The 26754-nt window shown below is 38.3% G+C and overlaps 1 protein-coding gene across 3 annotated transcripts in view; it reads left to right on the top strand.

Annotated features, from left to right (window-relative positions):
• The window catches only part of LOC148946777 (uncharacterized), a 196655-nt gene that overhangs the window by 28436 nt on the left and 141465 nt on the right, over window positions 1-26754 (top strand). For 2 of the 3 annotated variants that reach the window (XM_089096596.1, XM_089096598.1), the window contains exon 2: window positions 25556-26314. In XM_089096596.1, coding sequence (XP_088952722.1) covers window positions 25595-26314 — 720 coding nt within the window. In that variant the 5' untranslated portion in view covers window positions 25556-25594. The remainder of the gene's footprint in view (window positions 1-25555; window positions 26315-26754) is intronic. The other variant, XM_089096597.1, reaches the window with a different exon arrangement.

Here is a 26754-nt window from a genome sequence, read left to right as displayed (position 1 = left end):
TACGACAACGCTTTAAATAAAAACTTTATATGCCCCCAGGGCATAACTTACAACCCCTGCCCAGAGGGCTGTGGGGGGAGGGGTTGCCCTCCTTAAAGACCTAATTTCCAAAACTTTTAACTGCGTTGAATAAAATAGCTATCTAAAAATTTTGATTGGATGTGTTTTGGGAAAAGGTGGGCGAGAGAGGGGGGTTAGTTGCCCTCAAATCCCTTTTGACTGTTAAAAATGGTACTAGTCCTTTGAATTTCAAATCGAAAGAGCCCTTTTTCAAGTTTCTACGACAAAGGTTTCACTAAAAACCTTATATGCCCCCAGGGCATAACTTATAATCCTTGCCCTGAGGGTTGTGGGTGAGTGTCCTGCTTAAAAATATGTTTTCTATCTGGAAATCAACTACCCTGAACAAAATGGCTTATCTCAAAATTTTTATTGGATGTGTTTGGGGGAATGATGGGTGTGGGGGGGGGGGTTAGTTGCCCTCCAATCACTTTCGACTATTAAAAAGGGCACTAGCCCTTTTAATTTCCAGTCGAATGAACTTTTATTGAAGTTTCTACGACAACGCCTTGTTTAAAAACCTTATATACCCCCAGGGCGTAAATTAAAACCCTTGCCCTGAGGGATGTGGGGGAGTGTCCTCCTCAAAAACATATTTTCTACCTGGAAATCAACTACGCTGAACACAATGGCTATCTCAAAATTTTGAGTGGGCGCGAGGCGGGGGGAGGGGCTAAGTGCACTCAAATCACTTTCGATTATTAAAAAGGGTACTAGCCCTTTGAATTTCCAATCGAATGAGCCTGTTTTAAAATTTCTACGACAATGCCTTCTATAAAAACCTTATATGCCCCCAGGGTATAACTTAAAACCCTTGCCCCGAGGGTTGTAGGGAAGTGTCCTCCTCAAAAACATATTTTCTATCTGGAAATCGACTACGCTGGACAAAATGGCTATCTCAAAATTTTGATTGGATGTGTTTGGAGGAATGATGGGCGCGGGCGGGGGCTAGTTCCCCTCCAATCACTTTCGACTATTAAAAAGGGCACTAGCCCTTTGAATTTCCAATCGAATGAGCCTTTTTTGAAGTTTCTACGACAACGCCTTCTATAAAAAAAACCTTATATGCCCCTAGGGCATAACTTAAAACCGTTGCCCTGAGGGTTTTGGGGGAGTGTCCTCCTCAAAAACATATTTTCTATCTGGAAATAAACTACGCTGAACAAAATGGCTATATCAAATTTTGATTGGATGTGTTTGGGGGAATGATGGGCGGGGGGGGGGGCTAGTTGCCTTCCAATCACTTTTGACTATGAAAAAGTGCACTAGCCCTTTGAATTTCCAATCGAATGAGCCTTTTTTGAAGCTTCTACGACAACGCCTTCTATAAAAACCTTATATGCCCCCAGGGCATAACTCAAAACCCTTGCCCCGAGGGTTGTGGGGGAGTGTCCTCCACAAAAAGGTATTTTTTCCCAGGTATTTCGTGAAGCGCTTTTCTGGCCGGCTAATCAGACTTCTGGAAGTTTGGATATCTCCGGATGTGCACTTCCGACTCAGGAAAAAAAGAAATAAAACGCAAGATTTATCAACGTTAATGACTAGTTGGTTAGCATCCATCTAGAGATATGTCTCCTCCAGAACATCCCTCAGCTTATACATGAGCACTATCTTATCCTTTTCTTTCCTACAGAATCTGCTGTTTTTTTACCAACCTCTGCAAAAAAAATTCCCCAATACATTTGCAACGTTTTCTGGTGCCGTTACAGTTTCCCCATTAGCAGATAATTGCGACGGAAGTTCAGGGGGAGGGCTAGAAAGTTCTTTCCACTTTCATCAATCTTCTCATTAAGAAAATTTCTCTTGACTTTTCGTAGAATTGATCGAAGACATTTATTATAATTCTCATATTTCTCAAGCGTCGCTGTGCATGGGTCATTAATGTGATCAGTCCACAGTTTATTTTTCTTATTAATAGACTGGAGCGGTCCGTGACTAGGTTGATTTTTCCGTGCAGTGATTTGTGTACGCTTTTCGCAGCAACAGTCCGTATATGTACTCATAAAAATACTATGGTATTTCTCGAATCCTTTATTAACATAATATGTGCTCATAACACTTTCTCAAGAAGTGCTCTCTAGGTTTTTTTTAAGGGTTTCCAAGTTCTTATCATTTAAATTCCAAGTTGTAACCCCCTGCTTAATCAAGCCATTAGGCTTAGAATGTTGATTTTGTATGTTGAAAATCGTAAGCAGAGGGAAAGTGATCAGAAGTATCAGATAGTAGAACTGATGCCGATATTGGGTGCAGCGTCGAAAAAATGTTGTGAATCAATGAGTGTGAAGTGGCAGTTACTCGGGTAGGTATCGTCGTCGAGGGGTACATACTCGAGGCCGACAATGTATTAAGCAGATCTGCCAAACCGGAGGACATAGGAAAAGTTAGATCAATGCCGAAGTCTCCCGTTAAGATAGCTTCGTTCCCTTGTTTCTCCAGAATACCAGTTATTTGGCTTAAACTTTCCAGGAATGCAGAGATGGATCCTGCTGGTGGACGGTATACTTCTCAAACTGTTATTTTCTTCTATGGAGGTAAGGATATATCCAGGTATTTCCGAAAGGGTATCTGTTTGTCCTGTTAGAAAAATTTTGCCAAGTCCGATTACATCTGGCGTAACTGTTGGCAGAAAATCATTAGATCAGAAAACAAAGAGCATAACCCTTGACAGTTCAGTTGTAGAACAGTAAGCTGAGACTCAGAGCGTCGCATACTTAAATTACATACTTCTTTATATCGGTTTCTAGGAAATTTACTCTTATGAAACAACGGAGAATCTGATTCGTTATTAATTTCAAAATGAATTTTATTTTCCAAATCCAAAAAACTTTCTTCTTTTTCCAAATCCAAAAAACTTTCTTCTAGCTCTGTTAATATAGCATTACTTTGGGGTTTATGAAGAAGCGTCCCCGGGGGTGGGGGTAAGAAAAGAAATTCATTACTTACCAACATATTGAGGAGAGGCAATGGCTGTACCTTTGAGAAGAGCCATAGACCACTTCTAAGTTTGCGCAAACCCGAACTTTTCTTATAGCACTGAAAAAGAAAAACAAAGCAAGAACACACGAAGAGGAAAAGCATCTCGACTGGATGACAAAACTTCCGAGTCAACATACTCCCCGAACCCGGGGGAAGGGTTGTAACTTATGCTCCGGGGGCATATAAGAATTTTACGGAAAAGATGATCGTATTCACTTCGGAGGGGACTCAAATGATTAGAAATTGAAAGATCTTCATATAGAGGGAACGGTGGTATAAACTTGGTAGGGGGCTCATTTGATAAGAAATAGGAAGTTATAGTGTCCTTTTTAGGAATCAAAATTGATCGGAGGGCATATACCCTACGCCCTTTTTTCCCCAAATACATCCGATAAAAATTTTACTCCTAGTTCGAGGATTAGATAACAAAAACTCCGGTTTGGACAAAGCCCCCCAGGGCCCAGGGGCAGGCGTTGTAAATTATGCCCTGGGAGCATATATGGTTTTTATGGAGGGGCTGCTCGTAAAAACTTCAGGAGGGTTTATTTGATTGGAAATTGAAATTTCTAGTTCAATATTTAAGAGTCAACAGAGATCGGAGGTCAACTAGCCCATAAAATTTTGAGATAACCATTTTATTGAAAATAGTTCAAACATCAGGTAGCAAAAACTCCCGGGTTCAACACAACGCGCAAGAGCCGAGTGGCAAGTGTTTTAAGTTATGCCCCGAAGGCATATAAGGTTTTATGTAAGGGGTGGTCGCATCATGGTTGCAGCGGTAGCTGCAATCTAGTAAAGAGCGAACCAAAGCCCATAGTAATCAAAAGTAAAAAAAAAACGTGTTTTAAAAAAAACTGCCTAGTGAAAAAATTGCCATGTGACACTGATTCAGGAATGGTAACTATTATTTCGGTTCGTTTTAAAAGTAAAAGTTTATGCCGAAAAGAAATTTATGGTAATTTCGAAAAAAAAGCCTGAAGTCCCTCGTAAATGGCATAAGATCAAAATGAAAAGTATACGATTAGAATCAGCACGGTCGAAAACCCAAAACAGGGAAATTACATTTTCCCTACTTGAACAACAAGAAAAAACACTTTTTTGCATGGGTTTCACTGATCTGTCTTCCGTTTTTTTTTTTTTTCAATAAGCCTAGCGGCCATCGTACCATCATAGGGAGCAGACCATCATAGGGAGATGTTAAAAGGCTCATTTGAAATGAAATTAAGTTTGCTAGTGCCTTTTTTAAATGAACAAAAACATTGGAGGGCAACTATCCCCCACTCCCTAAAGGCACCCTCCCCCAAAGTCGTCCTATAAAAGTTTCGAGATAGCCACTTTGTTTAAAATAGTTCCAAGATCCAATAAATATGGCTTTGATGATAATATGACCCTCCATAGTCCCTGGGAAGGGCTGTACATGGTATTGGGCGTATCGGTATTGTACGTATCGATAGCGAACCACAGCCCATGGTTACCAAAAGTTAAAAAAACGCGTTTTGAAAGAAAAAATTCCTAGTGAAAAAAATTGCCATCTGACACTGACTCAGGAATGGTAACTATTATTTCGTTTCGTATTAAAAGAAGAAGTTTATTGCGAAAAGAAATTTATGGTGATTTTGAAAAAAAAAAGTCTGAAATCCCTCGAAAATGGCGTCAGATCAAAATGAAAAGTGTACCATTGAAATCAGCATAGTCATAGAAAACCTTGGACAGGGAAATTACAGTCCCCTTCCTTGAACATCAAGGAAAATCACTTTTTTGCAATCCCTTTTTTCAGCAGGCCTAGCGGGCTACCAGAACATCATAGAGAGTTGCTTAATGGCTCAAGCTATTCCTTATATCTACGTGCTTTTTATAAAGTGGCACTTCATGTGTCATTTCCCAAGGGGCGGCACTAGCCGGCTACCAGAACATCGGAAACAGATTTTTTATAGCTCGTTTAAAAACTTTGCTGATATCTACGTCCTTCATATAAATCTCACCATCAGCAAGTTCCAAATGACACTAAGAACGGAACTTTTGGTGCCATGTCTCAAGTCGAATAGCTGGGGCTAGTGGGCTATCAGAACTTCTAAGAGTTATGTTTAATGGTTCATTTGAAAGCTATTCTGCATGATTTTTATCAATTCTATCATTCGTAAGTGTGATCATGGTTGCAGCGGTAGCTGCAACCTAGAAAAGAGCGAACCACAGCCCATAGTAACCAAAAGTTGAAAAATGCGTTTAGAAAAAACTACGAAGTGAAAAAAATTGCTTTCTGACACTGATCCAGGAATGGTAACTGTTATTTCGGTTCGTCTTAAAAGTAAAAGTTTAGGCTAGGCGGTGACAGGGGCGGATTCAGGATTTTTTTAGGGGGGGGGGGCGCAAAATAGGTTAAACCGACAAAATTGCTTTAGGAGCAAGTTTAATTAACGCAAACTTGCGTTAATTAAGTAAATTGCACTACTTTAGACGACGTTAGGGGGCGCACGCCCCCTCGCCCTTCCCCTAGATCCGCCACCGGGTGGTGACCAGAACATCATAGAGAGATGGGTAATAGTTCATTCGAATGGAAAATTAAATTTGCTAGTGCTCTTTTTAAGTAACAAAAAAGATTGGAGGGCAACTAGCCCCCCTCCCCCCAAAGTCATCTAATCACGCTTTTGAGATAGCCATTTTGTTCAATATAGTTCAAAGGTCAAATATCTTTGGTTTTGGTGATGATATGACCCTTCTTAGTCCCTGGGGAAAGGGCTGCACACCGTATCGGTATTGGACATATTGATATCACGCGTATCAGTATTGGTGTATTGATATTAGGCGTATTGGTATCGCAGGTATCTAGACAGATTTTTAATTGCTCATAAAACAGATATTTCTCGTATCTACGTCCTTCCTATCAGTAAGTTCCAAATGGCACTAAAACGGCACTTTTGGTCTCAAGTACAAAAGCTGGGGCTAGTGGGCTACCAGTAGGCTACTTTCAGAGTGACGTTTAATGGCTCATTTGAAAGCTATTGCTCTAGTCCAGGACTTTTAGGGTTTGACCCGGACAAAATTGCAATATAAACGAAAATGGTACCAAAATGATCAGAAAAAAATTCCGTACACCATACTAAAAGTCCCCATAAATCCGAGTGGGGCGAGTACCCGAAAAACAGGGGAAAAGGGGGAAATGCGGGGGAAATTGGGAAAATGCTGAACATGCCCAGAAAATAGTTCAAAGTGAGTTTTCTGGGGCTTTCCCATACGCTCAACACCAACCTGACACCTAAAATTCACTATACAAAAACACATCTACGGAACCCGGGGGGGCCGGGGTGAAGAGGGGAAAAAATTCAAAAATACAGGGTAGGGGTAGAAAGCACTTTGAAATATGTTTTCTGGGGTCTTTTTATCTGTTGATCCCGAAACTGACATCTAAAATGAAATAAAGAACATGAGCCCCACCATAACGGGGGAAAAGGGGGAAAGAGGGGAAGAAAAGGGACAATTGAAGTCAGGGTGTAGAAATCAGTTTGAAATGTGTTTTCTGGGGTTTTCCTATCTGCTGATCACGAAACTGACACCTAAAATGAAGGAAAGAAAACGAGAACCATGAAAACCGAACAAAACTGGAGGAAATAACGGAAAAGGGGAAGGGAAGCCTGACTCCTGAGCCAGCTGCTAATGGCTAATAAGTAGGGCTATGGACAAACTAACTCGCTTAAGTATCAAACTTTTACTTTCTTGAATCACAGACATTTCTTACAACCATTTGAATTACTAAACATAAAGAAAACAACCACTTGGCAGTGATCACAGTATAAAACTTCAGCTATTATAGGTAAAAATTTGTACTTTCGAAGGCAATATCGTTGAATACAAAACTAAAAAAAGAACTTCAGTAACTATAGGTAAAATCTGCACTTTTTAAGGCAGTAGAGTTGACTTGAAAAACACAGCATTGATGACTAGTCGAGCTCCTCGTCTTCGACAATCTCGTTGTCCCTGTTCAAACAGTTGATACCCTGACATTCTCCGCACGCGAACGTACACACTAATCCATTTTTCTTGCAGCTGCATCGAGAGTTATCGCAGCCTGTCTTACAGTTGCACCTCACGACACTCAAAAGAGTCTGAGGTGCGGGCAACAAATCGGTCATCACAGGTGAGTATTTATGGTCTCTGAGGACCCAACCCCAGTCAGCCGGGTCGAGATCAGCTGGTTCCCCTTTCCGACAGGATACCTGGAGGCGCACTCACTGGGAGTGAAATGAAGCTGCAGCTTCGGTTGGCGGAAGCCTTTAAGGCTTAACAAACGCCGTAGTATTTGACGAAGAAACTTTTTCCAAGAAAATTTGAAGTCGCAGCTTAGTGAGATCTTCGTTTGGTCGTGCTTTATAAAAGCTGAGGAGAAGATATTCACCCGCTTTCACAATTTCATCTTTAGACGATGATTCATCCAGAAACACTTCTCATTTTTTTCTGAACACTTCGCTCTTCTTCAAAAGAGGTAGCACAGCTTGCTTTCCAAGTCCGAAAACTCGTGAGGTCGTGTCACATCCCAAGATTGCGTGCCCTACCAGAAGTAGCCTGGATACTTCTCCCATTTTTTTTTAACTTCGTTGAGGCACCAGAACCGTGTTATCGCCTCTTTTGCGTTCGTTGACGATTCGAAGTAAAGTGTTTTTGCATTAAGATAAGATAAGTTTTATTCTTCATTATATACACATACAATATTACATGCTATTATTCCCCCAAATGCTCATTGGCCTGTACAAAGGGGGAAGACATATGAATTGCTTACTCAGACCTGAAAAACAAAAGAAAATTTAAAACAAAAGAAAGATTAAAATCTGACCTTATGCAAGGAGTAAAAGGAGTAAAGCCCAAGACCTTTTTTGTATTTATTCCTTAGGAGCATTACGGAGCATACACACATGCACTCAAAAAATACGCACAAAGTCCTGAAACTATTTTCGAAAAGATAATTGGTGGAGTTAAATTAAAGCGTAGATTTATGTTCTTTATCACTATTTTCTGTTATTTTCTGGTGTTGGTAATGAATTTATAAGTATACTTAAAATCAAATGACTGTTTATTGTCAAAAGTTTTACTCGTTTTTATACTTTCTTGTCATTTTAAATATAACTGGAAATGCAATGTAGTCTAAGAAATTATTTACGATGTACAAATGGACCACTGAAATTTTTGGCCACAAATGCATAAATATCTTGCATATATATTGTTTATGGTTACATCGATAGATGAAGATTCTTAACCTGGCTAGACACTTTTTTAACTGAATTCATTGCATATAAAAAATTGATAATAATCATGAAAACTCAGCACTTGTCAATTCAAAGAAACACACCCAAAAATAGAACTTACGTTAATCCTAATGATGTATACCAAAACATGGTGATAATATAATACTTTCGAAACAAAATTATGAAAACTACGACAAAGAATTATGGAAAGCAGGCCACGCACAACGCATTATATTAAATACCTGACCCAACTTAACATAGCCCCTAACCATCTCTGTATATTAAATATCTAATTAAAAACGTCTCACAAAAACCCACAACATCAGGCTATCCATCAGAAACAATTTGTCTTAAATTATCAAATGACGAGGAGAGACCCTGAATGTTAAGCTTAAATGCTGTCAGAGAATAAATTCCTTTGGTAACCTCCTCTCCCCCCAAATCCGAAACATATTTACTATAACAAATAGGGTTTATATTAATCGGACTTTGATTAGCCTGACCCACATAGTTATTTACAAAACTAATTACATCGAAAGGATTATTTTCATGCTCGCAAAGCCGACTCACATGGCTTAAAAAATTCACAAAAACAGATTTTACTTGGAGTCTATTAAAGTCACCAGATGAACCAAAAAGAAATCTTTACTTAAATCAATTGCAAAAGAAAAACCTGTCAAAGGATTACAAACAAACAAATAACTAATTGGACAGCAGGTATTATCGTAATGAACCATTAGCACTGAAAGAGAAACAAAAATGAAAAAATAAAAAAATAAATAAAGTAAATAAATGAAAATCAATGAACTGTGGAAGGCATTTAGAAAATAAGAAAAATACTAACAAGTCACATACTAACGCATTCATGCAAATAGTTTATTTTACGTATACGAGTTTCACCCGGAACTTTGGCTAGAACTTGTCCATGATCAGACCAAACACTTCTTGGACCAAAGGAGCTGCGAGCCGCGTTTAATAGATCGTGATGCTTTTTAGTTAGGTTTTCAGACACAAATACACCTGACTTAACCAACTTACTTTTTGCTGCCAACACTTTTCGAGCAATATCCAAGTTTGAAAATTTTACCAGGATGGGGGCAATTTTCACATTCTCAGTTTGAGTAGCAGGCTGACGGAATCGATAAGCCTTTAAGAGGTCAATTTTTTTGAAATCTTGCAAGCCCATTATTTTTGTTATCACTTCAAAAAGATTATCCATCAATTCCACATTGGGGTTTGGTTTCACAGCGTAGAAAATTAGGGTGTCAAGTAAGGTATCCTGCTCAAGTTGGTCAACCCTGTCCTCTATTATAGAGATTTTATTTTCAAGCAAGTTCACAGCTTTATAAAGTCTTTGAAGGGTTGATTCAATTTTTTCAAATTTAGCATTATATTCAAGGGAAATAGAATTATAAACTTCGTTCACAATATCTTCACTGATAATTTAAGAAGCTCGGCGATCTTTCATTGTGTCTGGTACGACACGAGAAATGTCATTCATAAGGTTGGACTTAGTGTTGATTAGTTCCTCTTGGGTTTCATTTATTATTTCCTTCAAAGTTGATGCTGCTGCGGAAGTCGGAGTTGACGGCGCTGGGCTGGATTTTACTTTAGTTTTTTTGGCTAGAGACAAGTAGGTTTTACTCTTAGTCTTGAAAATATCAGGGAATAGGCGCTGCTCTTCAAAAGCCTTATTTACATCTTTATCTGTCCTTGTACAGGCTTCTTTAAAGTGCTCATTCCAGTTGCGGATATGAGCTTCAGCTATAATATGCTCAGAGTGGGTACCGTAGCAAAAGACTAGGTATCTAGCTTGATTTTTCTGGTCTTTGGTGGTTTTAATAACTACTGATGGCCATAAGGGGTATCCCTGAAAAGAAGCTAGGACAAGCTCGAACTCTTTGTATTTTGCCATTATACAATCTGCAGATACGAAGGGGGGGGGGGGGGGGCACTACAGGTAACAAACTTCAACTACTAAATGTTCCAATCTTCCACCCCAAAGTACTCACGCTTGTAATATGTGCTTAGTTCCTTACACAAGTTCAACAAATTTCAGCAAGAACTATATCCGAATCAATTGAAAAACTTGTTTAGCTCTTCACTCGTTGAACTCTGAACTCTGACTGAAGGCGGGAGGTGATACAAGAGTAGAATCAGAAGGTCAGTGTCGTTGCCAAGAACTATTGTTTCAGAGTTTTCTGCTTTCGTTACGGCAGTCTTCACGATTAGATAGTCAGCATCGTCCTTCGCATGGACGACTTCAAATCCTTTGGCTCTGAGTTTTTCCCCAATGTAGCTTATAATTCGCTGTTTGTTCTGAGAGTTGCTCAAAAACTCTTCCTTCTTTTTCTGGAGCTTCATCCCTAAACTGAAATCGATCACTTGATGCTGGCTTCCCTTACACCGTCGGTTGAAAAAAAATCTCGTCGTACCTTGATTTATCCTGCTACCATGTCACATGTGTAAGCATCCACGCAGACTGGGGACTATTGGATCCGCTAGATGTCATTCCATCAGGACAGGTTTTGTCGTCGGCACTGGAACTCCGCGGTGACTAGTCTACCTTGCTTCTCTTACTGAATGTCGAAATAGAACAGGATTATGTTGACGAACCCACGCGCTTGTTGATAACGGTGAGGAATACGAATAAAGTAATTTCATTATCTTTCCGTATTTCTTTCTCGAGTTTTTTTTGCCTTTTCCGAACCTATGGGGTAGCCGAACCTCTATAGACCTCCTGTATTAACATTTGTAAACATTTCCACCTGCTTTCTACCCCTCCCCTGTCTATTTCCCTTTTTCCCCGCCCGCCCCCCCCCCCCATTTCCCCGTTTTATGTTAATCAATTATTTTTTTTTATCATTTTAGTTCTCAATTTCGTAATCACCAGATAGGAATACCCCAGAAAATATCTTTCAAACCGCTTTCTACCCCTACCCTGTATTCTTCTCTTTTCTCCCCTCTTTCCCCTGTTCCCCCGTTTTCCGTAGTACTCTTTTTCTATACTGAATTTCAGATGTCAATTTCGTAATCAGCGTATGTGAAAACCTCAGAAAACTCACTTTAAACTATTTTATGGGCATGTTCGGCATTTTTCCCATTTTCCACCGCATTTCCCCCTTTTCCCCTGCTTTTCGGGTACTGGCCCCACTCGGATTTATGGGGACTTTTAGTATGTTGTACACAATTTTTTTTCTGATCATTTTGGTACCATTTTCGTTTATATTGCAATTTTGTCCGGGTTCGACACCTTTTTGAGCTAAAAGTCCTGGACTACTCAGATTTACGTGATGTTTATCAATTCTACCATCCGTAAGTGTGATATCATGGGCAGCGCGATAGCGCTGCCTAAGTAAAGAACGATGTAGGCACAATGTATTATTTTTTTATATTTTTTTTTCCTCCATACCCGAGCACTTCGTATCGAAGGAGTTGTCGTAGAAACTTCGAAAACGGTTCATTCGACTGGAAATTGGAGTGGTTAGTACCCTTTTTAATAGTCAAAAGTGATTGGAGGACAACTAGCCCCCCTCCCCAATGCCCATTAGTCCCCCACACACATCCAAACGAAATTTTAAGATAGCTATTTTCTTCAGCGTAGTTGTTTGCCAGATAGAAATATGTTTTGGAGGAGTAGACTCCCCCACAACCCTCGGGGCAAGGGTTTTAAGTTATGCCCTCAGGGCATATAAGAACGATGTTGGCACAATGTATCATTTATTATTTTTTTCCTTTTTAGCAGTGCAATTCGTATCGAAGAAGTTGTCGTAGAAACTTAAAAAAGGGCTCATTCAACTGGAAATTGGAGTGGCTTGTGCTCTTTTTAATATAAAAAGTGATTGGAAGGCAACTAACCCCCCTTCCACGCACACCATTTCCCGAAACACATCCAATAAAAATTTTGAGATAGCCATTTTGTTCAGCGTAGTTGATTTCCAGATAGAAATTATGTTTTTGAGGAGGACACTCCCCCACAGCCATCAGGGCAAGTGTTGTAAGTTATGCCCTGGGGGCATATAAGATTTTATAGCAGGTGTTGTCGTAGAAACTTCAAAAAAGGCTCATTCGAGTGGAAATTGAAATGGCTAGTGCCCTTTTTAATAGTCAAAAGTGATTGGAGGGCAACTAATACCCCTCCCACGCCCACCATTTCCCCAAACACATCCAGTCAAGATTTTGAGATAGCCATTTTGTTCCACGCAGTTTAAAGTTCAGGAAATTATAACTTTGAGCAGGACACTCCCTCCTCAGTCGTCAGGGCAAGGGTTATGAATTATGCCCCGGGGGTATATAAGGTTTTTATTGAAATCTTTGTCGTAGAAATTTGAAAAAGGGCTCATTCGATCGGAAATTCAAAGGGCTAGTGCCCTTTTTAATAGTCGAATGTGATTTGAGGGCAACTAACCCCCCTCTCAAGCCCATTTTTCCCCAAACACATCCAATCAAAATTTTTAGATACCCAATTTATTCAACGTAGTTGAAAGTTTTAGAAAATAGGTCTTTAAGGATGACAACCCATCTCCCCATAACCCTCAGGGCAAGGGTTTTAAGTTATGCCCTTGGAGCATGTAAGGTTTTTATAGAAAGTGATGTTGTACAAACATCAAAAAGGGCTCATTCAGTTGATAATTGAAAGGGCTAGTGCCCTTTTAATAGTCGAAAGTGATTGAAGGGCAACTAACCCTCCTCTCACGCCCACCACTTCCTCAAACACATCTAATCAAAATTTTGAGATTTTGTTCAACGCAGTCGAAAGTTCTGGAAATTAGGTATTTTAGGATGATAACCCCCTCAGAGCCCTCAGTGTAAGGGTTGTAAGTTATGCCCTGGGGGCATATAAGGTTTATATAGAAAGTTGTTGTAAAAATTTCAAAAAGGACTCATTTGTTTGGAAATTCAAATTGCCCTTTTTAATAACCTAACGGGGGGGGAGAGTAATTGACCCCCCCCCCCTCACGCCCACCTTTTCCCCAAAAACATCCAATCAAAATTTTTAGATAGCCATTTTGTTCAGCGTAGTTAAAGGTTTTGGAAATTAGGTCTTTAAGGATGACAACCCCTCCCCCCCCCCCCCACAGCCCTCAGGGCAAGGGTTGTAAGTTATATCCTGGTGGCATATAAGGTTTTTATTGAAAGCGTTGTCGTAGAAACTTACAAGGGGCCTTTTAATAGTCAAAAGTGATTGAAGGGCAACTAACCCTCCTCTCACGCCCGCAACTTTCCCAAACACATCCAATCAAAATTTTGAGATATCCATTTTTTGGTTTTCTCACACTTTTTTGGTTTTATTTTTCATTTGTTATTTCCTTTCCTCTCTTAGCTTCATATGTTGTAATATATGCTCTGGGGGCATATAAGGTGTTTATAGAAAGCGTTGTCGTTTCAAAAAGTGCTTATTTCATTGGAAATCGAAAGGCCTAGTGCCCTTTTTAATAGTGGAAAGTGATTGGAAGGCTTGACATTTTTATAGTAAAGATCGATGTGGGTATAATGTATTATTTTTGTTGTTGTTGTTGTTGTTTAGACCAGGGCAAGAAAGAATTAAAGATCTATTTCTTCTTTTTTAATTTTTTTTTTACAAAAAGAAACGATACTATGTTTTGATTTTTTTTTTCCCACTCTAAACTTATTTTTTCCTTCATTTCTTGTACGGGTCTTAGTTCAGTTCCTTAATAATGGTTCAGGTCCCCTAAATTGGAGGTGATTAGAAATTGTATAAAAAAAAAAGTTTCCAACTGAAACTAAGGAACAACATTAAAACTTAAGCGAACAGAAATTATTTCGTATAAATAAAAAAGGTCATAGCAACGTTGTTTCTAAATTAAATTTAATAAAAAACGTGCATAGATTAATAAAAAAAAACAAAGTTTTTCCAAGGGAAGTAAAGAGCGAAGTTGAAACTTAAAACGAGTAAAAATTATTACTTCACGGCCTATGTAATATATATCAATAAAACTAATGCAAATAAATCAACTGGTGATATTTGCCTATGTTTGCTGGATTATAGAAAACTACTGCTTTACTGAAAACACAAAAGCCAAGTATAAAAATAAGAATATTGATTTAGTAGTCAAAAGTAAATAGGTAGCCTCACAACAACAAACTAGTCTTTGACGCGTTAATAGTCCTACAGGAGCTGTGATATCAGTAATTTTCAGTATACAATTAAAATTATCTTAAAAACTTAGGCATTAAATAATAAGTTTAAAGTCATTACACAGCATATAAAAATAATGGATAGATTTATCAGGTAACATCTTGGTCTCAACTAGTATTACTCGGAATAAAGAACATATCAACCGTAATATGAACTCTGGAAATCCAGTTATTTCTCTCTATAAAACGGAGGATTATAAGTTGAGATACAAATTCTAAAGCGAATTTTTAGTCCTAATAATAATAAGATTCCTTCATTCGAACTTGTCTACAAAACAACATGAAATGTCCTTATCAGATCCAAGACGACAGTCAATCATTGAACTGAGTTCATTGAACAGAAGTGATGCCAAATTAAACGAAAAAAGTAAATAAGACAACAATCTAAATATGTTTTACTTTTTTACTGTTAAAATTGTCCTTAAAAGGGTTACTTTTACTGTAGCTAGTTTTCTGTAATCCTACAAACATATGGAAATATCACCAGTTGATTTATTTGCGATAGTTTTATTGATATATGTTAGATAGGCTGTGAAGTAATAATTTTTTGTCGTTTTAAGTTTAACTTCGCTCTTTACTTCCCTCGGAGAAACTTTGTTTTCTTTTAATTAATAAAGTTCAGAGGTAGCTCATTTGATTGGAAATTGAAAGTTCGAGTTACCTTTTTAAGAGTCTAAAGTGATCAGAGGGCATCTACCCTCTCCTCCCCTACACCCTCTTTTCCTTAAATTAATCCGCTGGATTTGAGATTGCCATTTTCTTTGAATTAGTTCAACGATCAAATAAGAAAAACTTCGGGTTCAGCATACCCACCCAGAGCGCGGAGGAACAAAGGGTTGTAACTTGTGTCCCGGAGTATAGAAGGTTTTATGGAAGAGGTGGTCTTATAAACTTTGGAGGAGAGTCAAATGATTTAGAAATTCAAAGTTCCAGTTCTCTTTTTAAAAGTAAAAAATGATCCGATGGCAACAAGCCCCCCCCCCACCAAACCTCTTCCCTAAAAGTGCCGGACGAATTATTTATATAGCCATTTTGTTCAAAATTGACCAAAAATCATATAAACAAAACTCCAGGGATAACACCGCCCCCCTCCCCAGAACCCGGGGGCAAGTGTTGTAAGTTGTGTCACCGGGGTATATAAGGTTTCTATGGAAGGCATGGTAATATAAACTTCAGAGGGGGCTCATTCGATTGTAAATCGGGATTTCTAGTGCCCTCTTTAAGAGTCAAAAGTCATCAGAGGGCAACTAGCCCTCCCCTTCCAAGGCCTTTCCCCCCCAAATGCATCCGATAAAAATGTTATGTTCAAAATAGTTTAAGCCATTTTGTTCAAAATAGTTTTAAGATAAAATAACAGCAAATCCGGATTTGACACAACTCCTCTCCAGAGCCTGTGGGCAAGCGTTGTGAACCGGGGGGATATAAGGTTTTTATATAAGGGGTAGTCGTATAAACTTGAGAGGTGGCTCATATGATTGGAAATTAAAAGTTCTAGTTACCTTTTTAAGAGTCAAAAGTGAACGGAGGGCATATAACACCCCTCCTCTCTCACACCCCCTCTTTCCCGCAAACGCATTCAATCTTATTTTTGAGATAGCCATTTTTTTTAAATAGTCCAAAAATCAGATAGAAAAAACTTCGGTGTCAACATAACATCCCTCCCCCCTAGAGTCCAAGCGTTATAAATTATGTCAAGAGGCATATAAGGCTTTTATGGCAGAGGTATGTTCTGGAGGCGACTCAATTTAAAGTTCTAGTTCCCTTTTGAGAGTCAAAAGTAAGTTGATGCCAACTAGCCCCCCCCCCACCCCAGGAACCGTCTTTTCCCCAAATGCGTCCGATCAAATCTTTGAGATTTTCTTTTTTCCCAAAATAGACCAAAGATCATATAACAAAAACTCCTGGGTTTACAAAGCCCCCCCCCCATAATCCTGGGGCAAGTGTTGTAAATTATGCCCCGGGGGCATATAAGTTTTTATGAAAGGAATGATCGTATAACTTTGTGGGGAAGGGCGTCATTCTATTGGAGGTTGAAAGTTCTAGTTCCTTTTTAAGCGTTAAAAGGGACCGGAGGACAACTAGCCCTCCTTCCTTCTTTACCCCAAAATCCATCTGATCGAATTTTTGAGACAGCCATTTATAAAAATTAGTCAAAATATCGGATGACAAAACTCCATGGTCAACAAAACCCCCCAGAGCCCTGGGGCAAGTGCTGTATGTTATGTCCGGGAGAATATAAGGTTCTTATGCGAGGATTTTGGAAATAGTTCAAAGATCAGATAAACCAAACTCCCACCCCCATTCAAAAAACTTCTGAACGATATTTTATTCCAGAACTTAAGTGAGCTGAACCCTTCTTTGCATGGCCCGATCCCCCCCCTCCCCCCAAAAACTTGTTACGATATTTTATTCCAAAAATCATGGGAGCTGACCCCTGGCCCTTCCTCCATGCCCTGCCCCAACCAAAAAAACTATTAACGATATTGTATTCCAAAAATCATGGGAATTCAGATTAATTTTTATAGCTCTTTCCAAAACCGTTCAAGACACCTATATTCTTCACTTCAAACACGAGTATGGCTACTGCCCGTTTCCCGAACGGTAAAAGCATAAGGCCTACTGCATGTTTGCGCTTTACTAAAACAAATTATATTATAAATGTTTTCTTTTGTACTTATTACAACATTGAAAATAAAATGAAAATTGTTGTGAAACCAGACCAGGATTTACCAATAGGCCCACTGGGCCCTATGGCATTCACTATTCCAGAAGTTTTGAGGATTTCGCCGAAAATCTTACAAAAACGGAGCAGCAAAAACACTTGGGCCTAGAGGTGTCAAAGCTTTAAATCCTGCACTGGGTGAAACAAAATCTCGAGCTGGTGAGATTTCAGCAATTAATATCATTATGTATCAACATTCAGTTTAATTTTATTAGTTCTTGCCAAGACTGTTAATTTATTTTGGAATAAAAAATTATTTCGAAATAGGGAATTTTCAAAAACTTGAAACTTTTGCAATAAAAAACGAACAGAAATTAATAAAAAAGTTTCGAGAAAAAAAGTTTTCTAACGAAAATTAAAGGCCATATTAAACTTAAGATCAGAAGAAATAGAAACCTGCAATAACTAGGAGTACTCAGAACGACCGGAAATTACTATTAAAGAATAAATGAAACCCAAAAAGAACAGAAATTAAATAAACAATCATAGCAAGAAAGCATATAAAAGATACTAATATAAATCAATAAATAAATCTTAAAACGAGTAAATCTTCAGTTGATTGGGCAAATCAAGCTTAAAACGAACAAAAATATTTTGATATAGAAGTATAAATGAAACCCAAAACGAATAGAAATCAAACAATTCGTGGTAACGAACTGTAAGCAAGGAGCGACCCTGCTCAATAGTAACCGAAACCCTAAAAAACGGAATTTGATACCGGTAGTTATATCAAAAGAATCGGATTTTTATACTGATTTTAAATATATAAGTTTCATCAACTTTAGTCTAGCCCATCAAAAGTTACGAGAATGAAAAAAATTACCTTATTTTCAAAAAAAGGGGAAACACCCCCTGAAAGTGATATAATCTTAATCAAAATCAAACCATCAGATTCAGCGTAACAGAAAACCCTACTGTAGACGTTTCAAGCTTCTATCTGCAAAAATGTAGAATTTTGTATTTTTTGCGAGAAGAAAGATCACAAATGTTTGTTTATTTGTTTGTTTGTTGTTGTTTTTTTTCAGGGGTGATCGTATCTATCCAGTAGTCCTTGAATATCGTGAGAGGGCACATTCGAACGAAAATTAAAAGTTCTAGTGCCCTTTATAAGTGACCAAAAAATTGGAGGGCAACTTGGCCCGCTCGCATGCTCATTTTGTTTTCCCAGAGTCACCCAATAAATATTTTGAGATAGCCATTTTGTTCAGCATAGTCGAAAATCTAATAAATATGTCTTTAATGATGACTTAGTCCCCTGCAGTTCCCGGGGGAAGGGCTGCAAGTTATGAATTTTGTCCATTGTTCACATATAGTATTGGTTATAGGGAAATATACAGAGGTTTACAGGAGGGATTTTTTCTGGTAGGGGGGGGGGGGTCAGAGGAGGGGGTTACGGGGGAGGATCCTTCCTTGGAGGATGTTTCCTTGGGAAGGGACATTTCTATGAAGGTGGCGCCAGATTTCCCAGCATTATATAATAAACGATAAGAAATCAAATAAAAAAAAAGTTGTGTCAGCTGAAAGTCGAAACTAACCTTTAAACTTAAAGCAGATAACAATTATTAAGTATTTCAGGGGGCTCATCCCCTAGTCAATGTCTTGCCCTTTGCGCTTAATTTTTTTTAGCACTGTCAAAAGAGCTATCTAATATAGGCAGCGCAATCGCGCTGCCTAAGTAAAGAACGATGTTGGCACAACGTATTATTATTATTATATTTTTGTTTCATACTAGGGCACTTTGTATCGAAGGAGTTGTCGTAGAAACTTCTGAAAGGGTCCATTCAACTGGAAATGGGAGTGGCTTGTGCCCTTTTTAATAGTCGAAAGTGATTGGAAGGCGACTAACACCCCCTCCACGCCCACCATTTCCCAAAACACATCCAATCAAAATTTTGAGATGGCCATTTTGTTCAGGGTAGTTGATTTCCAGATAGAATGTTTTTGAGGAGGACAATCCCCCACAGCCCTCAGGGCAAGGGTTGTAAGTTTTGCCCTGGGGGCATGTAAGGTTTTTTTTTATAGAAGGCGTTGTCGTAGAAACTTCAAAAATGGCTCATTCGATTAGAAATTAAAAGGGATAGTGCCCTTTTTAATAGTCGAAACGGATGGAAGGGCAACTACCCCCCCTCTCACGCCCACCTTTTCCCCAAACACATCCAATCAAAATTTTGAGATAGCAATTTTATTCAACGTAGCTTTATGTTCTGGAAATTAGGTCTTTGAGGATGACAGCTCCCCCACAGCCCTCAGGGCAAAGGTTCTAACTTATGCTCTGTGGGAATATAAGGTTTTTATAGAACACGCTGTCGTAGAAACTTCAAAAAGGCTCATTCGATTGGAAATTAAAATGGCTATTGCCCTTTTTAATAGTCGAAAGTGATTGGAAGGCAACTAACACCCCTTCCACGTCCACCATTTCTCCAAACACATCCAATCAAAATTTTGAGATAGCCATTTTGTTCCACGCAGTTTAAAGTTCAGGAAATTATACCTTTGACTAGGACACTCCTCCCACAGTCTTTAGGGCAAGGGTTATAAGTTATGCCCGAGGGGCATATAAGGTTTTTATTTAAATCTTTGTCGTAGAAACTTGAAAAAGGGCTCATTCGATTGGAAATTCAAAGGGCTAGTTTCCTTTTTCGTAGTCGAAAGTGACTTGAGGGCAACTAACCCCCCTCTCACGCCCAAATTTTCCTCAAACATATCCAATCAAAATTTTTAGATAGCCATTTTATTCAACGTAGTTGGAAGTTCTGGAAATTAGGTCTTTAAGGATGACAATTCCTCCCCCTCCACAGCCCGCAGGGCAAGGTTTTAAGTTATGCCCTGGAGGCATATATGGTTATTATAGAAACCGATATTGTAGAAACTTCAAAAAGGGCTCATTCAATTGGGCAATGAAATTGATAGGTCCCATTTAAATAGACTAATCAAAAGTGAATTGAAACCAACTAACCCCCCTCTCACGCCCACCATTTCTCCACACATATCCAATCAAAAAGTTTTTATATACATTTTGTTCATCATATTTAATAATTCTTAAAATTAGGTCTTTGAGGAAGAAACCCCATCAGAGCTCTCAGTGCATGGGTTGTCAGTTTTGCCCTTGGGGCATATAAGTTTTATATAGAAAGTTGTTATAGAAATTTCAAAAAGGGCTCATTTGATTGGAAATTGAAATTGTCCTTTTTAACAGTTGAAAGTGAGTGGAGAGTAATTAACCCCCCTCTCACGCCCACCATTTCCCCGACAAAATATTCCATCAGAGTTTAGAGATAGCCATTTTGTTCAACGTAGTTGAAAGTTCTGGAAATTACGTATTTAAGGATAACAAACCCCCAGAGCCCCCAGGGCAAAGATTATAAAGATTGTAAGTGCCCTGGAGGCATATAAGGTTTTTATAGATAGAATTGTCATAAAACTTCATAAGTGTCACATTTAACTGGAAATTGAGAGTGCTAGTGCCCTTTTTAATAGTTGAAAGTGATTGGAGGGTAACTAACCCCCCTCTCACGCCCACCATTCCTCCAAACACATCCAATCAAAGTTTTTAGATAGCCATTTTGTTCAACGTAGTAGACTGGAAATTAGGTCTTTGAGAATGACAACCCCCCCCCAGTTCTCAGGGTTGTAAGTTATGCCCTGGGGGCATATAAGGTTTTTATTGAAAGTGTTGGGGTAGAAACTTCAAAAGGACTCATTTGATTAGAAATTGAAAGGGCTAGTGCCGTTTTTAATAGTTTAAAGTGATTGGAGAGCGACTAACGCCCCTCTCACGCCCACCATTTCCCCAAACACAGTCAGTCAAAATTTTGAGATACCAATTTTGTTTAAAGTAGTTGAAAATTCTGGGAATTAGGTCTTCGAGAAAGGCAAACACCCAAACAGCCCTGAGGGTTAGGGTTGTAAATTATGCCCCTGGGCATATAAGATGTTTATAGAAAGCGTTGTCGTAGAAACTCAAAAGGAGCTTATTCGTTTTAAAATCGAAAGGCCTAGTGCCCTTTTTAATAGTCGAAAGTGATTTGAAGGCTTGACATTTTTATAGTAAAGATCGATGTGGGTATAATGTATTAATTTTTTGTTGTTGTTGTTGTCTAGACCAGGGCACTTCTTATCGAAGGAGTCGTCGTGGGAACTTCGAAAAGGGCTCATTCGATTGAAAACAGAAAGGGGCGATGCCCTTTTTAATAGTCGAAAGTGATTGGAAGGCAACTAATCCCCCTCCCACACCCACCCATCTATTTGCCCCTGATGTTAAAAAACTAAATGTCGCCTTAAGATTAAATCAAAATGCACTGTGTTAATGCTAATTCCCAATAAGGCATCTCAGCAGTATCCCAAGCACTACTGAGGGTATTATGTTCAAACTTTCGGGATTACTTCTGCTCTTAAAATTTAACCAAATCAAAATAGTGTAAGTGAATCCAAGCTATCAAAGAAAGTAAACTAGATTTTTTTGCGAATGGTATCAAGTTTTCCATTTCAGGTCAACTAGAGGAGGTATGAAACTAAATTAAACACTACTATTTGTGTCCAGATTTTTAAAAGGGTGTATGTTGTTAAGAATTGCTGAAGGTTTTTCTCCAGCATACAAATAGCAGGCCAAACTATACAGTATTAAAAAAAACGAAAAGATTCAAAGTATTATTTTCTTTTCCCCTGAAAAGACTATGTCAATATAAAACTAACAGAAAAACTCAAAACGAGCAAAAGTTAACCTAAGTTGGGCTCAAAACCCCTATGCCCTTCCAAGGCCAGAATAAAATTTGCACTTTACTGAAAAAAAATACAAATGAATGTGCATTGTCAGTTTAATATACATATACTGATATTTAGTAATCAAAATTTTAATATTATTTGATTTATTAAAGTTATAAAAGTAAAAACTTTTGTATTTTTTCAGTAAAGTGCAAATTATGTTCTGGCCTTGGGAAGACATAGGGGGTTTTGAGCCCAACTTATGTTAATTTTGCTAGTTTTGAGTTCACTAGGTTATTTATGTAATTTCTGTTCGTTTTGGGTTTCATTAATTTATCGATGCTGATTTGTGGTAATTTCACGCTTAGTAGATTATTTGATTTTATTTTTGCTCATTTTTTGTTTAATGGATTTCTTTACTTTTCTTTGAAAAACTTATTTTGTGGGAAAAGTTTTTTTTAATTAATTCTAATTAAACGGCCTTTGTGATTCGGGGATTTGTGGTTCGAAGAAAATTTGAACTTCAGCGTTAAGAGAGAAGTATTGACTAGGGGGCGAACCCTCTCATATACGTACTAATTTCTGTTCGTTTTAAGTTTAATGTTGCTGCTTACTTTCACTTGAAAAACACTTTTTTTATTTAACTAAATAAAGAATCATAGCAAACAATCATACAATAGGTACTAAAATAAATGAGTAAATAAATCTTAAAACGAGTGAAACTTAAATTGAATATGCAAATCCAGCGTGAAACGAACAAAAATCTACAAACAAGAGTGTAGGTTTTGCCTCCTTCTCTCACTGTAAAAGTCTAAAACCTACCGCGTCATTTGCGCCTTATTGAAAACGAATTATATTACAATTTTTTCTTTTGTACTTATTACAACATTGAAAAAAAACATAAAAATTACAGTAAAATTAAGTTTTGAACTGATGAGCTTTCAGTAATTAATATATTTCAAATATTCAGTTTAATTTTATTAGTTCTTTCCAAGACTGTTCAAGGCAAATACAGTTTCACTGCGAACAAGAGTTTGGGTACTGCCCTTTTCCCTAACTGTAAAGTCTAAAGCCTACTACGTCATTTGTGCTTCTCTGAAAACGAATTAGCCTATATTACAAATATTTTCTTTTCCAGTTATTGCAGCATTGAAAATGAAAATGAAATTAAAGTGAAATAAAATCTTGAACTGATGATCTCTCAACAATTAATAGCATTATATATCAAACATTGAGTTTGATTTTATTTGTACTTTCCAAGACTGTTCAAGACAGTTTTCAGTAAAGCGCCACTAACGCGGTAGGGGTTAGACTTATACAGTGAGAAAAGGAGGCGAAACCCAAACTTTTGTTTGTAGATTTTTGTTCGTTTCAAGCTTGATCTGCATATTCAGTTTAGGTTTCAGTCGTTTTAAGATTTATGTACTCGTTTATTTTAGTACCTGTTATAATGGTATAATGGCACGGGTATAATGGTGGGAGTAAGTATGACTCTCTTATTGGACAAGTACTTGTGTGTTAGTTTTTGGAAAGGCACGCCTGTCTAGAGTCTCAAGCAGGTTGACCAAGAATTAAAAATTGACATAGGAACATTATATTGCCCGCAATGAGAGGCAAACAAGGCACGCCCGCCTATGGTCTTAAGATTGACCAAGAATTTAGAATTGACACATGCCCATTAGTTTCCTTGGAATAACAGGCAAACAATCGTTTAAAGCCATCTTCATCTTCCAAATAGTACCTATTCATTGCCTAGGCTCAGCCCCACATTCTGAGCAAATTTTAATTTTTCAAGTTTTTGGGTCACTCACTTGCCCGATACTCTGGGCGGATGGGCGCCCCCAAATATTGTTCCGAAATTTTCTCTCAATTTAGCACTTGTTCACGGATGCCCACCGTTACCAATCACTTTGCAAATAGTATCTATTCAATGCCCCAGCTTAATCCAGCATTCTGACCAAATTTCAACTTTTCACAAATTTTTGAGTCACTTGCCTGAGACTCTGGGCAGGTGGGAGCCTCCAAAAATTGTCCCAAATTCCTCTCTCGCCTTAGAACTTATTGACGGATTCCTAAAGCCGCTTAGCATTTAAGCCCTTTGGAAAGGCCCGCCTGCCTAGAGTCTCGGGTAGGTTAACCAAAAATTTAAAATTAATATAGGACCGTTAGATTGCCTGTAATGAGAGGCAAACAAAGCACGTCCGCCAAAGCGGTCTTGGTATGGTAAGGTTGACCAAGAATTTAGAATTGACACAGGACCATTGACTTGCTTGGAATGACAGGCAATCAAGCCTTTAAAGCCTAATAGTGAGGGGCCCCAACTACCTTAAGTGTCATGCGGGCTTTTTTTTGTTATGTTTTGTTATGCTTTTTTTTGGTGATGTTTGTTTATTTAATTTCTGTTCGTTTCGGGGTTTCATTTATACTTAATAGTAATTTCTGGTCGTTTTGAGTAACCCTAGTTATTGTAGGTTTCTATTTCTTATGATCTTAATTTTAATATGGCCTTTACTTTTCTTTATAAAACTTTTTTCAGAAAGTGTTTTTTTTATTAATGTAAGAAAAACATCCTGTTGTTAAAAGGCGCGATCGCGTGCTATCACGGGCTCTCATGGTGTCGAGCTAAAGTTTGACTGTTTGTCCCAGTTTTTTAAGAATGGCTTCTGAAACAGCAGCGTATTTAGAATAGGAAACTTTTTTTTAAATTGCTAAAAGCTTTAGCGTATAGAGCAAGGTATTGAGAAGGAGGGCAAACCCTTCATATAGGGAATAATTTCTGTTCGTTTCGTGTTTAATATTGCTCCAACTTTCGGTTAGGAACTCAAAAAACTTGTTTTTTTTTATTTAATATTGCTAGCGTAGTAGTCGTCAAGTTTGTTTATCTAAACGTATATTTAAAGCGAAAAGCCACATACAAAAACCAACTTTAGTGTTTTCCAAATATAAAACTATAACCATGATTTATAAACAAGACACAGTCGGTTATAGTGAAAGAAGGTATCGGAGGAACTTTCTGGGCAGGGGTCTGAAATGCCAAAATACGCGATTTTAGGCTTCAATTACATATCTTTGAGTCTCACATAGTAACTTGACGTCTGAAAGGACAGCATACCCAATACGTTAACGTACGTCATTACGATCAATGAAATTTTCAAAATTTTGAAAAGGGTTGAATCATGGCCAAAAGATCTGGAACCCTTAGCCAAGTATGTAAATATCTACCCAATTTATTCTTATCGTCCTGTTTACTTGATTTGTTTATGTCAATGATTTCTTGATTTGTTTTGATCTAAATTTATTAAGTGTACGCGTGTCGATATATTTTGGGCTTTATACACCTCGCTATAGGTTTTGGGTTTTCATCAATTTTTTTTGAAGGATATGCTAAAAAAAAGTAATTACAAGGAAGGCACGTACACAAGATTTTTTTCAGGGAGGGTCTGCTAGTAAAAAAAGCTAAATGTATTCGATAATTTCTATAAGAAGTGCCCAGAAATTCCGAAAAAATAGGGTTTCGGGGGGGGGTCTTGCCCCTGAGTATCCATGATCAATGCCTAATTGAGACAATTTTTCTGAAAGAATTTTTTTCCTAGTCTCCAGGAATGCTAAGAAAGAGGTATGTTAATATTCTATAAGCGAATTCTGTAAAGGATTAAATCCGTTCCCCTTTTAACTCTGTTCTCATCGTATTTTATTTTTGCAGGTCTTTCTTTTTTAGTGACTTAACATCTTTATTTCCATCATGTCTGGCAAGCGTGAGATCCAAGATCGATTCCGGCCAATTAAACCAGTTCCTGTGAAAAGAGAGCAGATTAAATCAAGTGCCGATGAAGATGATAAACTGAAAAACAACTGTCAGTTACATCGATCACCCGTGTACCGATCTCATCGACTCCGTCGAACTATCATAAAAGCCAGCAGTACTGATGATGAATGCACCGCTCGTGAACCAATATCTAGCCCAAACAGAGCAAGGTTACGATTGCCTCGTGCAAACTCTGTGGGACCGCGACCCGATTCACAGCAGGGTGCAATGTCAAAATCATACCCACCTGATTCCCCAAGAGGATACCGTGGATTGCGTCTTCACCTGAGGGGTAGCAGGAGCCGGCCAGTCCAGCCTAACACAAGCGAGGAAAGGCTTGTTAAATTTCCGCCATCAAGAATACGACCTCGCGGAACAGAAAAGAAAGTGAAACAGGAAGAAGAGAAAGAACCTCCTGATATTGACAGTAATAAGGACAAAAATCGGGAAAAAATGAGACGTAGTGGTGTTAAAAGTGACGGTTGCTCGGATATGGAGTCCTCGGATGAGGGTGACGAAGATGAAAAAATAGTGGAAAAATCTGAAGATGGGAAATATATAAAATACAGTACGATTATTGGTACTGGAGCTTTCAAAAATGTATATAAAGGATATGATACAAGTACTGGTGGACCTATTGCTTGGTGTGAACTCCAGGTAAAGATTAATTTATCCTAAATTTTAATATCTGTGTTAGTCCAATTAGCACGATAGTCCCTTGCGATCATTTATGTACAATTATCAACATAGGTACAAAACGGTCCGACCGTGGAGAGGAATGAGAAAAGTGAAGTTTTCTAGGGTCCTCTAGCCCCCTTTTTTTGGGGGGGGGGGGTAATCCCCCTAATGTGTAGGTATCATTATCAAAATACTCTATTAACAATGGTGGAAGTCTTCTCCCCGAGACTTGTGTGGACCTACATTCAGGGAAGCAGGCAGGGAATATTATACATGCAAGCAGGGAAGAAATATGACTTCTTCTGTCCCTGGGATCTAGGATGACATATGCGGCAAAACTGAATATTCATGAAAATTCCATAATGCAATCGCTGTCTGAAAATTCTCAAATAGCGGAGGATATTTCTAGAAGAAATTCA

Source organism: Artemia sp. Qi Xiang Cuo, chromosome 11 (assembly GCF_049724085.1).
Source record: "Artemia sp. Qi Xiang Cuo chromosome 11, ASM4972408v1, whole genome shotgun sequence".
Lineage (NCBI taxonomy): Eukaryota > Metazoa > Arthropoda > Branchiopoda > Anostraca > Artemiidae > Artemia > Artemia sp. Qi Xiang Cuo.
Note: the sequence above shows the minus strand (reverse complement) of the source record. Positions and strands in the feature narration are given on the sequence as shown.